We start from the raw sequence: 16824 nt of genomic DNA, 5'->3' as shown, positions 1-16824 counted from the left end.
TGAGAGAATATCTTGATTTTTTTAAATAAATTTAGAGGTTTGAATTAAGAATTTTGAAGGTTTAAATTATAATTTTTAAAATTTTTGGGGGCACGACCCCACTAATTTCCATTATCTTCCATCACCGGTCAATTTTGAGGATTATCGCACCCAAAAGAATATATTTTTGTTATGGTTTGGTCTGATTAGATGTATCATGTTTTAAGAGTATAAGATAAAACTAAATTTTTTATTCTCAGATGTATCTTTAAATATTTATATTTAGATCTTAAAATATAAAATCAGTGTGATGTATAGAGTAGATTTTGTTAATCAATGTTTATTCTACTGAGTGCACCCATATATAATATGATTTATCTTCACATCTAAACTACACCTAAAGACAGGTATTAATGGACTCGATAAGATCAAAGTATGACATAAAAAAATCATATTTAGGATTGTCGTAATTCTAATATCTCATAATTTTATATTAATATTTATGCTTATTTATAATTAAATTTGAATAAAAATATATAAAAATATTAAATTTAGATATTTGTGCTATGTCAAAGTCGTGACAATTTTCTTTTCAGAATTTCTTTATAAATATTGTTGCTTGCTTGCTCCCGCTTCCATTAGTTAATTCCTCAAAACCATAAGAAAATGACTACTGCTTTTAAACAAGCAGCTACTCTGGATTTCATTCAACACCATCTTCTCGCCGACTTTGCTTCCGCTGATGCTTTTATTGCCGGCCTTGATTTTGGTCTCTCCCACCTACAAAATTACCAGTTTTCCGATCTAGATCAATCTCTCTCCCCGTACCCGACCCGATTCACCAAATCCACGAAATTTTCGGCTATTGCATAAAGCCCGAGGCTGCTGACTTGGATACTCCGATTCCGAGTTCCTTCGTTTCGGACTCAAAAATGGAGCCCAAGGTATCACTTTCTGAAGAGAGGAGGCATTACAGAGGCGTACGGAGGAGGCCGTGGGGCAAATTCGCGGCGGAGATCCGAGACCCGGACCGGAAAGGACGTCGGGTCTGGCTAGGTACTTTTGATTGTGATCTCGATGCTGCCAAGGCTTATGATTGTGCTGCATTTAAGATGAGGGGACACAAAGCGATACTGAATTTCCCGCTAGAAGCCGGACGGGCCAGCCCGCCGGCGAGTACGGGTAGGAAAAGGGGAAAAGATAAGAGAATTCAGTCGCCGGGAAGTGACGTCACGTCTACGGTAAGTGTCGAGGTGGCTTTGGAGGTGAAGGAGGAAGATGTTAAGCCGCAGCTTGATGGTTAGAATCGGCCATCACTGTTAAAAGTATAGAACGTGGTAGGTGATGTGAATAGGGATAATTAGTGGTTGAATTAGTGCACCATAACAACATGTAAATTAGAACTTGATTAGCATGAGTGAAACTTCAAGAGAAAATATTAAATTACGCGTCGTATTTCTTTAATTCCCCTCCCCCCTTTTACATGTAGAATGTACGGAGATTTGTTGGTTTGTTCTCGGTGATATAATCTCGAAATGACTTGATTTTCAAGTTTCGTATTTCATTATGCTAATATATATATATATATATATAGGGTTAACTACATATACAATCACTTATATTTGTATTTTATCCACATTTGGTCACTGATTTCAAAAAACATAAGATACAATCACTTTCATTTTTATTTAATTAATATATGATCACTTTCGTTTTTATTTAAGTAAAATTTGGTCATTTCGAGTTAACTACCGTTAATGCAGTTAAATAGTTTTGATATAATCACATATTTGATCACTGTTATTTACATATTCTCTCAATTTAATCATACTTTTAATAAATTATATATTTTTAAATGAAAATAAAATAAAATATTTTTAAATTAAGTTAATAATAAAATATTTTTAATAAGTTAATATATATAAAATTATATTATATATAATTCGAGTCACAGGTACCAGGTCGGCGGGTACCCGATTAACCAACATTTTGTGACTCATACCCGACCTAGAAACCCCCAAAAAAATAACAGGTCGGGTATCCAACCTGAAAAATCATGTATTTTTATTATAAATACCTAATATTTTTTAACTATATCGGCGGGTCGATGGATCGGGTCAATCAGACTGGGTATTTTTGAACACCCTACGTGACATGAAATATGACATCATTCGATTGAAGGGTTAAATTTATTTTAATTTATTAAAAATATGACTAAATTGAGAGAATATGTAAATAATAGGGACCAATTGTGTGATTATATCAAAATATTTAATTGTTGTTAACGGTAGTTAACTCAATGTGGTAATATCTTAATTAAATAAAAACGAAAGTGATCATATCCTATTTTTTTGAAATCAGTGACCAAAAGTGGATAAAACATAAATATAAGTGACTATTCATATAGTTAACCCTTAAATTTAACATTAAAATAATATTCTTTTTTATTTATTAATCTAAATGATATCTTTAATTTAAATTATGTTATGAAGTAATATATGGATTGCCAAATATTAAAATTAAGAAAAATATAATGAAATTTATTGTTTAAAGGAATATAATACAAATCAGTAATTATATATATTGGACTTTACAAGCACGTAAGTATATCTTTTAATATACATTTATTGGCCAACTGAATATAAGACACTTTTTCAATGACATGTCGAGTAAAGATATGCTTTAAATGACTAAAGATATGATATGTTAGACTTAGATACGTTTGATATAACATATTTTTTTAATTAAATTAAGGTGACTATAAAGTCGTATTAATTTTAAATATTTTTATCCATTTGATAATGAACGTTCAATTACTTTTATTGCAATCGCTAGTACTTGAATATGTGACATCTAAGAATAACAATCATTCCTTTAACTAATGAAATAATTTGATTCGTTCGATATAACATGTCTTTTAAAAGTGCATCTGACGCATGTTTGTATACATGTGACACTGAAAAAATGTTATTTATAAATAATAGGAATGATATCTTAAAAAATAATATCTTTAAATAAAAAAATTAATTATTTAGATATTTATGATTTAATCAATAAAATTATAATATGTATTAAATATATTTTATCTAATCGAAAACTATTACATCAAACGGCAGAAAAGCAACCTTAAATGGCCCTCATAATGTTTCCATGGTAATTATTTAAACCTTTGGCATGAATGAAATTTCCAAATAGAAAATGAAAGGGGACCCCATAATGAATGTAGCTGCCCGAGTTTTGTCCCCTTTTGCGTTTTCCATTCCCTTAAATTTATAAAATCACGGGGTGAAAATAGATTTTTAATAAAAAATATATAAAAACACTTTAAAATATATGATAATTTTAAAATTTTAGTAGAGACGATTGTCATGTTCGTACCTTCTTCGGTCCATCCTAGAAGCAATATATACATGATCCAAATGGTGCACTATTAACCAGTTGTAAATGATAGAGATGCGACACAACTTGCTCAAACCCAACTTGTAAACCTCTTTTGTTTTGGTAGCAAAAGAGAGATATGTTTAATAATTGGTGTGTCTCGTTTTCAAAATTCACAAGCTAGACCAACTTTTCATACGATTCAAGCTCACATTAAGGGCTCAAAATGTAACTCGTTCCGGATTCAATACCGACATACAACCACCTCCATAAAATGGTATTCACTATGTTTAATTGAAGACCAACTTGCAAGTAGGATAATCGGCAACAATTGCGACAATAGAACATAGAGGAACATAATGCAGCCGCGGTTCAAGAAACTTAAAGAAGGAAGGTCTAAAATTTAATACTATTTTTTTTAATATAAAGTTGTTAGTTTGATTAAAAATAAAAAATATACAGAATTATAATGAAAATTTACAAGCATAATCGTAAACGTAAACTAAATTATAGTTAGGATATTTTCCTATAGTCGTTGACACAAAAACCAATCACCTAGATCACAGAAAGACCAAAGAAGGAAATGATTGAAAAACCTATCCAAAAAGTTTGAACAAAATAAAAATACGAACAAATTTGATTGTATAGGTAAACGAACCACAAATGGGATGGAACTATTGAAAGACTACTGACAAGCGACGTGAGAAAACTATCAACGCACGTAAAACGCGAATCCAAATCAATATGAGGAAGCAAAGCATGGAAGATCAGCATGATAATAAATAAGAGTCATCTTGATCAGTCGTGACGATGTCAAACCCAACCTTGAGAAAAAATATAAATGAAAATAACGACCAAATAACTGAAAACTATTAAAAACATAGATAAAAGTGCTATAAAGACATAGATAAACGTATTACAAAAGCAAATTTATTCTTATTAAAAACTGAAAAGAACAAAGAGAAAATACAAAAATAAACGTGTCACAAAATCCAAATATCAACATGCCTACAAAACAAAACAAACAGAGCTATGAAGCATATTGATGCTTGAATTATTGGATTATTTCATCAAAAAATGATTTTAGAGGTTATGTTGTTTTCACTTATGAACTATCCGTATCCATATCAATTTTCTGTCATTCCAAATATTAGACCAACAGAGAAAATGTAGAATATATATGAGTTAAGATTTACTTACATGAGGTAAAACTTTCTAGTTTTATGCATATTTAAGATTACTGGATGAATGAAAATAAATTGTTGGAATTAACTTATTTTTTTTACAGTGAATATCTTCTTATTTGCTACAAAAACTAAGGTTGTATTAATAAAGAATTATCCAAATAAATACTTTGTTTATGCTTATTATCTCTATTAGAAAGAGTACCGCAGTGTCAAATTTGTAAGAACCAAGGTCCAATGACCCTTAAAGTCCTTATTGGGGTGATAATGAGTTCAAATTCATTAACACTTGGCACACTTAAAAAAGTCTTAGGTGATGTTTGTTTTTGCAGAGGTAATAGGTCTGCAGTCTGCGGACCACATCTGCAGGCATCTACAGCAGAAGAGGTGGACCAAAAGTCTGCAGTCTGCAAGAAGAAGACTGTTTGTTTTTTAACGTCTACAAACTGCTAAAATGAACTGAAATATAAATAAACTGATTTTTTAAACTTAAAAGAGTTTTGGAATACTGAGATTTAAATAATTTTAGTTTTACAATATTGAAATTTAAAATAAATTATTTAAAATAAATCAATCCATACAACTACAATAATAAATCAATTCATATTTTAAAATAAATCAATCCATACAAATAAATTATTTAAAATAAATCAATACATACTAATAAATTATTTAAAATAAATCAATCCATATTTTAAAATAAATCAATCTATACTAATAAATTATTTAAAATAAATCAATCCATAGTTTAAAATAAATCAATCTATACTAATAAATTATTTAATATAAATCAATCCATATTTTAAAGTAAATAAATTCATACTAATAAATTATTTAAAATAAATCAATCCATACAACAACAATAATAAATCAATCCATATTTTAAAATAAATCAATCCATACTAATAAATTATTTAAAATAAATCAATCCATATTTTAAAATAAATCAATCCATACTAATAAATTATTTAAAATAAATCAATCCATATTTTAAAATAAATAAATCCATACTAATAAATTATTTAAAATAAATCAATCCATACAACAACAATAATAAATCAATCCATATTTTAAAATAAATCAATCCATACTAATAAATTATTTAAAATAAATCAATCCATATTTTAAAATAAATCAATCCATACTAATAAATTATTTAAAATAAATTATTTTAAAATAAATCAATCCATATTTTATAATAATTTATTTTAAAATAATATATTTTATAATAAATTATTTTAAAATATATTATTTTATAATAAATTTTTTTAAAATAAAATTTTTTATAATAAATTTTTTATAATAAATTATTTTAAAATAAATTATTTTATAATAAATTATTTTAAAATAAATTATTTTAAAATAAATAACCTTATTAAATTATTTAAAATTATTTTAATAAATAACTATATTTTATAATTGTTCTTGAAGAGGTTTAAAGACCTTTGAAGACATAAAACAAAGTCTGCACCAAGAAGAGCTCGCGCAGACGTTTGAAGAGCTTCTGTCTTCTAAAAAACAAATAGTCTTTAAAGCCTAATGTATACGCGTGGTCTGCGCGACGCAGATATAAATGGTTTAAAAAACTTGCATAGTAAAAATAAACACCACCTTAATGTTCAATTTGACCCTTAAAGCATTCTTAAAAAAACAAACTTTTCAAGGTACAGATGAGCAGCTCACTGCCATCATTCCTGCCTGATGCCGCCTATAGAATATGCTTGCTTACTTTCAAAGCCGACCCCGTTTGTGTTTTATTTAATGACCTAATGCTCATTTTAAAACACCCCAAATTGTTCATCTTTAAAGTAATAGCCAAGCTGTTTTCTGTGGTCTCCCACATTAACTATCAGTCAACCCCTTATTTGGCCTACGGGATTCTTCTTGACAACTGTGCAGTTTGTCCCATTCCTCGTTGACCTTAACATACAAACAAAACTACAAACTATATACGAGGGTTTTTATAACTTGTATTATAATTAACCCCCCACTATTTTATTAATCATTTTGTGTTTAGATTTTTGAGCAAGTAATTTGTGTTGATCTGCATAATTGGTAATTAGAACAGTGCATTGTTATATGAGGTCTTATATTCGTTTTATTCTAAATTCATCTACCATATGCATTTGAATGTGTCTGTATGTATGTATAGCTAGCTATATATATATAAGAACTTCGGCCCCTGTGAAAGTGAGATCCTTCGTCATGTGCAGGGATAAAACAATGCCGGAACTCGACACTAGTGTCGAGCTTCCCGTCTTCGATATCTCCCAGCCGTTGAGTCCGTCATCCCTCTCGTTGCTCTCTCTCGCCTGCACTCGATGGGGATTCTTCCGAATAACCAATCACGGAGTCCCCAAACATATTTTCACAAACCTCTATTCCCTCTCGAATCGAATCTTCAGTCTCTCGAATGAATCGAAACTCAAACTCGGTCCGACTTCACCCTTGAAAAGCTACACCCCTCATTTCATCGCTTCCCCATTCTACGAGAGCCTTCTAGTGTCCGGACCGGACTTCTTTGCCTCTGCACAAAGTTCAGTAGATGTTCTTTTCGATCACCCGAATTCCGAGTTCAGGTAAAAAAAAAAGGCACATGACATGATCAAATCTGCAGTGATTGTATTTATGGATACAATATATGTGCGTTTCGTTTAGACGTTTACCAATGTGCTTGTTGTGTTTGCTAGTGAGGCAATGGATGAATATGGGAAGATAATGTCGAAGCTATCTATGGACATAGTGAAAGCTCTGTTGCAAAGCTTGAGGGAAGATTTGGAGAAGAAATTTGTTGAGCCCGAATTCGGAAACTGCCACGGTTATTTGCGAATAGGCAACTACAGTTCCCCCAAAGACGAAGTCGAAGGGCTCGGTATCCATACCGACATGAGCTGTTTATCGATCGTTCATCAACACGAAATCGGAGGACTTCAAGTGAGATCGAAGGAAGGCAAGTGGATGGACATAAGCCCTTGTGAAAACACACTTGTGGTCAACATTGGGGACTTAATGCATGCATGGAGCAATGGGAATTTAAGGTCGTCTGAACATAGAGTTGTGTTGAAGAGAAACGTTAATAGGTTCTCCTTGGCTTTCTTTTGGTGTTTTGAAGATGAAAAAGTGATATTTGCACCTGATGAAGTTGTTGGGGCCAATGATTGGAGGATATACAAGCCATTTGTTTGTGCTGATTATTTGAAGTTTAGACTCATTGGTGAAGAGGGCAAGTTTGAGAGGGTTGGATTTACTGTGACAGACTTTGCAGGAATCTCAGACTCTTTGTACAAAAATTAGAAATTTAATGCTTCCTTCAAAAGTAAAGACAGATTGAGAATTAAAAACAATATTTGACTTTGAATTACATGAGATGGGATGGAATAGCTACCAATTTGCTTCTTCTTTTTTTACATTTTAATTTTATCATTCACAAAACTCAAACGCACATCTTAGAAACTAACATTGGTAAAAATATATATTATATTTTTACTTTTTTGGTTCTTCAAATTCTCTTTTTAGTAAAAAAATAATTTTTGTCACATTATTCTCTGACACACTATCAATTTAGTTTTTTTTTTTTTTTTAAATCTCTTTAACTTATCAAACTCAACCCAAAATCTAAAGAAAATAATAAAAAAGATTTGGAGAATTTTTATTATTTTTATAAAAAATATATATTCAATCATGACATTGCAAATTATTTAACAACATAATAACAAAAATAAGTAATTAAAAAGTTCAATAACTAAATTAAAAAAAATAAAATTTAATGATAAAAACAAAAACGTAATTAAAGTTGAATGGTGGAATTTGTAATTTACCTTTGTATATATATTAGTAAGGTCAACAACCAGAAAAAAACTGAAAAACAGTATTTCTAATTAGCATAATTAATATTTTCTGTTGCTGATTAAATAAAAGAGAGAGAAACCGAGTAGCAATGATTTTCGTGAACATGTAAAAGCTAGGCCACAGCACGAAACCTACTCAATCATTCATCGCAGCCCAAATAATCAAATGCTAAATAATTGAGATCAGACAGCTACCTAAATGGTGCACGTTTGTAGGGTTATTAAAATTTCAAAGCCCCCACAGAGGTCAAATTACACCTCGATTCTCCTGTCACCTGTGCTGACAGGGTAGCACATTAAACTTTGTTTCCATTCGAACCGCAACGCCTCAGCAATGGCAGCCGTAAACTCAGGCGGTTTGAGCTCGAGTCACGGCCACAATCAACAGGACCATAACGGATAACACCATTGCGATTCTCAGCCTTTCATCGAACAGGCCCGCTGTTTTTGTTGTCTCGTAGTCGTCGGGAGGCTGCCGAAACAACTGGTCGACGAGCTTTGCTATTTTATCGAATAACTCCAGCATCTTCGCTTTAGTTTTGTCGAAAATCCGCTTCACCACGCTCGTTGTCTCGCTCGATTTATCGAAGTTCTCGTCCGAATTCTCGTCGAAGCTCGTTGAACTACTGTCTTCGGGTGCTATAATCATCAAAAGTTGGTGTAAACCAAATGTGCCAAATAGTGAAACAATAGTCTTCAGAATGCATCACTAAATATGCTTAACGGGATAAACCTGTATAATATGACTTAACATTAATCATTCTAGAAGTATAAAGCTGGACAGATCAACCTGCATAAATTGACTGTCTGAGCTCCCTCACCATCTCATTGTTCAAAATGGCATTCCAAACAGCTTCATCAGAAGATAATGAAGTTACCATTTCCTGCAAAACAAGTTGAATTCATTCATAATTGATATAATTCTCATTTAGCAGTAATATCTATCGATATGCACATGCATCGTGCAACGGTACTCTCGTTCGAAAGACAACACAACATGCCGGCCATACACAAGAATCAAAGAGCTGGTAAAAGAAGAGACCTGAATCGTTGGATCTGTCTGCAGTAAATGGAAGGCGTCCGAAACGCTATTTGTTACGTAAGGTCCATTTGCTCGTGCGTTGTAAAGTTGCATCGAAGGCTCGATCCAGTCCAACTCGGACCCGACAGAACGAACCCTGTGCATCGAGCTAGTACCCGGGCTTGGAACTTGATAGCCTATTTCCTTGTCGGCATTATAAGAGGACTTATCCCTGATAAGTTCTCTTGACGAGCTTACACCAGCAACCCTACAATGACAAAAGCACATTCAACAACAATGACAGTCCAAGTCGTGTTTGTACGAAAACATGTTCTTTTTATGTCCCTTAAAGAAAACTACAAATGATTCGATTTTTCTAATAGATTATTTCGTTTTCAAACCATTCATTTTCCAATCACTTCTTTTTAATCCTGTTTTTGTAAATAAAACATACAGGTATCAAGTTGCTTTTATTTCCCCATTGCCATCACTATCAGATACCGCCGACACAATAATCATCAAAGTAGAAACAGAGAATAAAAAAAATGGATGATTTCATCATTCCATTCCAATACATACAGAAATGGATAAATCAAGCAATATTATTGTTCATTCCAATTCAAAAGTTAAACCGACAGTAAATGAATAAATAAGCCGACCTTTGAAGAGCAGAGACAGCATTTTGGACTTCGGAAAAAGAAGGGACAGGTCCTAAAACAAAATCACGCGGCTGCATACTATCCCCCTCACGGCGGGGCACCCACTCAAAGTCATCAAAACAAGGAGGACCCGCAGAGAAGGCAGGCGACGGCGACCCAGAATCGGCAGTGATGGGGACGCCACTGGCTATACCCAAAGAAGAACTCCCAGAAGAAGAAGAAGGAACATGAAGATAACTATTGATATTGGTATTATTATGCCTGCGGGTTGCACTTGTAGAAGAAGAAAGGGGTTCCTGGAAAGCTGCGGTAGGGTTTTTGGAAACTGCTGCCCTTCCAACGATTGTTCTCAACATGTTGGCTCCTCCCGTACCCCATCCCATGCCTTTGCCGCCTCCACCAAGCATCGTATGCCTTTGCCCACTGCAAACACTTTGGGCTGCTTGACGATTACCAGATAATTTTCTTTCGAGCTTTTCAAGTTTGGATAGGATAGGATTGGATTCTAATATTTTTTTTTTTAGAAAAATATATAGGATATGATTCGATTGGACAGGAAAGTGTTGTTGTATGTATGTTTGGGTATTCTACATTTAGTACCTAAACTATTAATTTTAATCTATTTTAGTACTTAAACTTTTATTTTTTTCAAATCATATTTAAAGTTAATTTTTATTTTATTTTAGTACTCTTTTGTTAAAAACTTTAATTTTTATTTCACTTCAGTACTTTGTTCAAAATTTAACATTAAATTTTTTAAAAAATGAAAGTTTCGATACTAAAACGAACAAAAATTGATATTTTAGGTAGTAAACAAGTTAAGTTTTTAACGGTGAGATACTAAAATAAAATGAAAACTAAACATTACGTATGATTTTGAAAAATAAAAAATTTAGTTACCAAAACGAACTAGAATTAATAATTTAAGTGTTAAATGCATAATTTACCCTACCTGTTTTCTTACCCTTCATTACGGATGATAGATGGGTATAATTTCGTAGATTCCCCACTGTACCTGCTCTAATTGGGACATGGATGTGTATAAGTTTAGTGGGGTAATAGGTGGGTGTGGATGTAAAAAGTCATATCTTTTGTGAGTAATCCTCCAGGTGGTAGTGGTCCCCCAGCAGGTGGTTACAACCATCATTTCACGTGCAGAGCTAGCTGTCCTCATACAGAAACATCTTTTTGTTGTTTTCTGTTCCAGAAATACCAAGGCATTTTAATATGCTTCAGCAATATGTGATGCCGCATTACTTCCCAGAGAGACCTTTTGCTTGCTATTTCCTGTATACCACAAACAACTACACCTTTCTCTCATACAACACCTTTAAGAGATAAAACATCAATACCACCACAAATGCAACTATATGCAACTACATGATCCTAAAATGACTAAAATGAGCTTTTAAACAAACAATAACTTAAGTGAAAAAGGCCTTAAAAGTAGATTTTTAGGAAGTTATCACACCCCAAACTTAAGCTATTGCTTGTCCTCAAGTAATGGATAACAGTTACATAAGCAGAATGCCATGGCAATTTTCAACAATAGAATAGAATGACAGAAATTGAATTTTAACCCTCAGAAAAATTTAGGCTTCAACATGTTAGACATATCAAGAATTCAAGTACTTTTCCCTAGGTCAAGATCCTTTGTCGTAGTGTGTGTGCATAATTATATCCCATATATACTTAACAAACTTAGACAATTTCTAATCAAGTCTCCTAGTTTTTGCCAAGGCATTTACTTATTCATTAAGCACATTTTTACTCCATTTTTACTGAACTTTTTTAATAGATACTGCTACGAAAGGAGTCAGCTCTCAGTCAGATTTAATCTATTTTAACTTCACTTACTCGACAGGGTTTGCTGAAAGTGCTCCCGCTATCTCTAGTCAAAGGAACCTTAACAGAATAAAATGCCACGACATCTGCTCTCACTCTTAGCTATGACAGTCTACACTATTGACACTATAAAACTACCCTTTTTAGTCGTTGAAATCCTATCTTAGTCTCTCTCGAGTACTAAAGGATTAGGATATAGTATTCCTAGACCAGTTCAAAGGTCATGAAAATACCATAGCCCATTGCTTATGAGTATCTTGTCTTGTGTTTCTCTCAAATACTACAAGTATTTTTAGCTAGGTTTCTCTCGAACACCTAACCTTCATCTAAGAAATGGACACTCCCATGCCTCTTACAAGCTTAGATGATGAAGCATACATAAGCAAAGCAAGCAAATAACAAAAGATAAACATAAATCACCATTAAAATAAATTTTAAACATCCATCAAAACAACCCACTCCAAATAAGGTTAAGTCATGGTGGGGATGATTCATAGAACAAGCCATGAAAATATTCGTTCCAACAACCCAAGAAATAATAGAAAAATAACAGCAAAGGGAAGTGAGAAGAAGCCTTCAACGAGCACCACCGGAGGTCTCCTCGGCCACCACAAACCACCTTAGCTCGCTAGCTCCTCTCAGACGCCTAGCTCGCCACTCCTTGGAGCTTATCAATAGAAGAACACCACTCTAGGAAGAAGAAAGGGAAACAGTGAAAAAGAAAATAAAATAATGCTGAAAATCCTCTGTCTCCCTATGATCTTTTGTTCTCTCTCTCCCTTGTGAGGTGTAATATATAATAAAACTATCTAGGGGTAATGATGAGGTTGTTGGGTGCAAAATACCCCTCATACCCCTAGAATCACACCTTGTACGTGAACCTTGGGTTTGAGACCTTACCCACCCCGCATCCACCCTCCCTGTATTCGCCTGCCTCGTATCTGACCACCTACTAATTACTCAATGCATAAATTTTATACCATTATAAATTGGGTTAATTACCTCATTCATACATGAAGTATGTCAAATTCTCAGTTTCATACGTAATATTTTAAAATTCTTGATTTTATACATGTGTTTTCTGCCGTTAACGGGTTCAACACTTTCGTTACAAAAAGTGACATAGAACCCTGTGATCACTGACAAAATGACACGACACTTTATAAAAAAAATAATTTTTTTTATTTAAAAAAACTCATTTCCTTCATATTTTGACAAAAACATAAAACGATGTAAGTATGTGTTAAGTGTTACAGTTTTTATTTTTATTGATTTACACCGATATAAGTATATGTTATATGTTTTTGTCACAATAAGGAAAAAAGAATTTCATTTAAAAAAATAAAATTTTTTTTTTTTAAATATCATGTGTTATTTTGTCAGTGATCACAGAATTTCACGTAGACAAGCATGAATTTGAAAATGTACCGCGTGAGTGGATATAAATTTGAGAATAGTAGATAGGTTATAGATATATAAATATTAAATGTGTATAGAGATGAGGGAAGATAATCCGCACCACCCAGCCCGTTTACGGTCCCTGCCTTCATCTATGGAATTGGAGTAGACTTATGCACACGGGTGGGCCCGGCTCTACCTAAGTTAGATTTGAATAGGTAGACGTAGATGATTGGGTTCGATTTACTGAACTACATTAAAAGGATCAATTTAGTTATTACATTTTTAAAATGATTACTAAAAAATAATATTCATTATAATATTTTAGTAATCATTTTATAATAATCATCAAATTAAATAGCATTAATAATCATAATTTTTTAAAATATTTTATATTTATACTTTAATATTAATTTTATAATTTTACAAATATAATGATCAAAATTATCATTTAAATATAATTATGTGACATTTTATAATATTCTACTCATAATTTAAATAACATTTATAAATTAAAAACAAAACCTATGAAGAAAACATTTTGTCCAATATGTACGAATTAAAGTGACCTATGTGATAAAGAAATTGTTGTTATTTTTTGAGGACACAAGTTTGAGCATCATAGATGTCATGGGTAAGAGAACATACACTACCATATACTTACCCTATGTTATTAAAAAAATACATTTTGCCCAACCTGTGTAGACAAAAAAATGGGGAATAGATGCGATTAGATACCCTGATAATCTTAGTCGTAAATAGAAACGAACGTAGAATTTTATATTAGAGGATAAATTTTAAAAAAATTAAAGGTAAATATATTTATAAAATTTTAGGAGGATAACCGCCCCACTCCTTAATCTATCCCAGAGGCGGATGTACATAATTCTATAGGGGAGCCATTGCACACCCATTATTTTGAGAAAAGTGTTAAATTTAATTTAGTTTAATAATGAAAATAGGAAAAAAGTTACAAAAATTGCACACCTAAATTATTTTAGAATCGATTATTAAAATTTTGAATCTCATTTTTTAATTTCTAGATCCGTCATCTATCTCTAATCGTAAAGGATAAATACTTGATGCAATGTATATCAATTTGTACAAATTATATAAGGCTCTAATATACTTCTTATGAAAATCAAACTTCGATCGGACACAGTCCATCAGCATTAAATTTTTTATCCTTCAAGACCAACATTCAACGAAAACGAAAGGAAAACACAAGTGGATTAATTTTAGCTCTCGAGATTATTATGTATTTTTTGTTTGCATTTTAGGTTTATGATATTTTTTTAATAACATTTTATTTAAATTTTGATCTTATAACATATTTCTATAAATTAAAACATCTTATCATTATTTCAATACTTGGTAATTTAATTATTGTGATTTATATAAATTGTTTTTCACAACCCACATGATTTATATTGATCTTCTAGGTTTTATGTTCTAGTATCGATCTCAAGGAGACTTACTCTTAAGTTGAACTTTTTATTTTGTTCTTATATTTAACTAAAATAGATATTAGTGTTGATTAATTAAATTCCCTAATAAAATTATACAGATAAAAAAGTATATAAAATTAAATTCATAAATAAAGGGACTAAAATCAGAATTTGACCCCAAATATTTCATATTTAAGTTAGATTTTGTGGGCCTTAGTATAAGCGGAGTCCACTTGGACCCGTTTCAATCCTTCATGGCCCAATTATTGGATCGACCAAACAGTCCACTTGAACCGAACCCAGAAAAGGGTAAAATGGTGAATTCATGTTACACGATGCCGTTAAACCCTAATGAGACCCCAAGTCCATCATATTTATATCTCTTACGTTTGAAAGCTACTTAGCCGGAGCCAAAGGCCGCAGGGAGTTCAAGCAGCCGGCTCTAATAATCATGGTTTAACCAGTAATAGCTTTATCATTTTATTTCTTATTTTTCGTTGATACGATGATTTTCTATCTTGGATTTGTTTGTATATTTGTGTTTGTTGAATGATAGTATTTTCTCAGCTTGATTTATTGTCCTTCGTTGATAGAACCTGAAACTTTTCGAAGGTTTGTTTTTGGTTCATCAATAATTTAGCTTCTCAGCTTTGTTTTCGTTTTGTTACATAGTATAAATGGCCTTTTGGTTGACTGGATGTTTCTTAAAATGAAAATGATTACATTTATTAGCTTATATATATTTTTGGCTTGGCGCTTTGAGTTATGATTTTATATTTGTTGGGATTTTGTGAATCTAGGAGCTTACAAGTAAGTCTCAGAGCTATGAAGGAAGAAGCAATCCGATGTGATGAGGTTCTTGCAGAGAGTCAGGTGCTGGGAGTATTGTCAACATCATGCAATTGTGCGAGTTAAGCACCCGACTCGCCCCGACAAGGCCCGTCGCTTGGGATACAAAGCCAAGCAGGTAAACCGATTCATTGTTTCTTTAATCTACTTTCTGCCATTCCATTATTGTGAGGCTTTGTTTCCTATATAGTAAATTGTGGTAGATTTATCTTTTTCTGTTATGATTTGCCATCATTTGTGAATCAATGAGATTTTTGGGCGTTACAACTTTATGTGCCTGTTTGTTATGTCTGGTGATTAAATCTGCTTCTTATTAGGGTTATGTTGTCTATTGTGTTCGGGTGAGACGCTGTGGTAGGAAGAGCTGGTCGAAAGCAAGTGATCAGTTGGAGGAAAGAGATGGTCGAAAGCTTGGTAGCCTTAGGGTTGTAAATTCATATTGGATCAATGAGGTGTACAACAAATAAAGCACCTCTCTTTTAAGACAATAGTTATTAAGACATTAGCTATCCTTTGACCTAAGATTTCATTAACAGTGATTTATCATCTTATTCTTGAAGTGAAGAATCTATGAACACCGTTATCATTTATATCTTGCATCTTAATAGAGCAATAGCTCTTCTCATATGGAAATTGTGGCCAACTCTTTTTGTTGGATTCCTTATTTTAAAGTTTTCAGGATTCAACTTACAAATACTTTGAGGTCATCTTGGTTGATCCTGCCCACAATGCTATCCTCAACGACCCAAGAATCAACTGGGTGCACAAGCACAGGGAACTCCGAGGACTCACCTCTGCTGGCAAGAAATTCTGGGGTCTTCATGGCAAGGGGCACTTGCACCACAATGCTAGGCCTTCAAGAAGGGCAAACTGGAGGAGAAACAACACTCTCTCTCTTCGTCACTACCGTTGATTCTTCCGAGCCGCATCATTCGTTCTTGTTACACCTTACCTTCATATATTTTGTAAGGATGAGAATTCTGAGACTGATAATATGTTTGTGTTTATACCTCTATGATGAAGATGTGTGGAGAAAAAACTTCCTTCAAAGTGTGTAATGCTATGATGCTGAGTGGTCATACTTGAGTGTTGGTTAAACTTAAAAATAGTGAATGCTTATGCCTATTGAAGGTACATTTACTCGATGAACAAATGAGATCGGGTTAGGTCATTTGTTATGCCATAAATTTGAAGTATGTTATATACATGGTAAAT

General features: G+C 32.5%; 3 protein-coding genes and 1 pseudogene across 3 annotated transcripts; 3 read left to right on the top strand and 1 right to left on the bottom strand.

The window, feature by feature from the left end:
- Positions 1 to 634: 634 nt before the first annotated feature.
- LOC120209800 lies at positions 635 to 1412 on the top strand (annotated as a pseudogene).
- A 5352-nt stretch (positions 1413 to 6764) lies between these two features.
- LOC120209807 (gibberellin 20-oxidase-like protein) lies at positions 6765 to 7835 on the top strand. The gene is made up of 2 exons (XM_039208709.1): positions 6765 to 7120; positions 7232 to 7835. The coding sequence occupies exons 1-2, from the start codon at positions 6765 to 6767 to the stop codon at positions 7833 to 7835; spliced, it is 960 nt and encodes a 319-aa protein (XP_039064640.1).
- A 609-nt stretch (positions 7836 to 8444) lies between these two features.
- On the bottom strand, positions 8445 to 10557 carry LOC120209799. Its single transcript, XM_039208708.1, has 4 exons — positions 10070 to 10557; positions 9432 to 9678; positions 9180 to 9273; positions 8445 to 9028 (listed from the first exon to the last, which is right to left on the bottom strand). Exons 1-4 carry the CDS (start codon positions 10474 to 10476, stop codon positions 8739 to 8741), a joined length of 1038 nt encoding a protein of 345 aa, XP_039064639.1. The 5' UTR covers positions 10477 to 10557; the 3' UTR covers positions 8445 to 8738.
- A 4591-nt stretch (positions 10558 to 15148) lies between these two features.
- Positions 15149 to 16780, top strand: LOC120209793 (60S ribosomal protein L15-2-like). Its single transcript, XM_039208702.1, has 4 exons — positions 15149 to 15223; positions 15561 to 15727; positions 15927 to 16061; positions 16289 to 16780. Exons 2-4 carry the CDS (start codon positions 15611 to 15613, stop codon positions 16520 to 16522), a joined length of 486 nt encoding a protein of 161 aa, XP_039064633.1. The 5' UTR covers positions 15149 to 15223; positions 15561 to 15610; the 3' UTR covers positions 16523 to 16780.
- Positions 16781 to 16824: the final 44 nt, after the last annotated feature.

Source organism: Hibiscus syriacus, unplaced genomic scaffold (assembly GCF_006381635.1).
Source record: "Hibiscus syriacus cultivar Baekdansim isolate YM2019G1 unplaced genomic scaffold, ASM638163v2 tig00020292_pilon, whole genome shotgun sequence".
In the NCBI taxonomy this organism is placed as follows: Eukaryota; Viridiplantae; Streptophyta; class Magnoliopsida; order Malvales; family Malvaceae; genus Hibiscus; species Hibiscus syriacus.
Note: the sequence above shows the minus strand (reverse complement) of the source record. Positions and strands in the feature narration are given on the sequence as shown.

Excerpts from the sequence above, each read along its gene's own strand:
- LOC120209807 (XM_039208709.1), top strand. The coding sequence starts at position 6,765 with ATGCCGGAACTCGACACTAGTGTCGAGCTTCCCGTCTTCGATATCTCC. Across the intron at positions 7,121-7,231 it reads CACCCGAATTCCGAGTTCAG|TGAGGCAATGGATGAATATG; the intron begins GTAAAAAAAAAA and ends TGTGTTTGCTAG.
- LOC120209799 (XM_039208708.1), bottom strand. The coding sequence starts at position 10,476 with ATGCTTGGTGGAGGCGGCAAAGGCATGGGATGGGGTACGGGAGGAGCC. Across the intron at positions 9,679-10,069 it reads GCTGTCTCTGCTCTTCAAAG|GGTTGCTGGTGTAAGCTCGT; the intron begins GTCGGCTTATTT and ends TTGTCATTGTAG. Across the intron at positions 9,274-9,431 it reads AGACAGATCCAACGATTCAG|GAAATGGTAACTTCATTATC; the intron begins GTCTCTTCTTTT and ends CTTGTTTTGCAG.
- LOC120209793 (XM_039208702.1), top strand. The coding sequence starts at position 15,611 with ATGAGGTTCTTGCAGAGAGTCAGGTGCTGGGAGTATTGTCAACATCAT. Across the intron at positions 15,728-15,926 it reads TGGGATACAAAGCCAAGCAG|GGTTATGTTGTCTATTGTGT; the intron begins GTAAACCGATTC and ends GCTTCTTATTAG. Across the intron at positions 16,062-16,288 it reads ATTCATATTGGATCAATGAG|GATTCAACTTACAAATACTT; the intron begins GTGTACAACAAA and ends TAAAGTTTTCAG.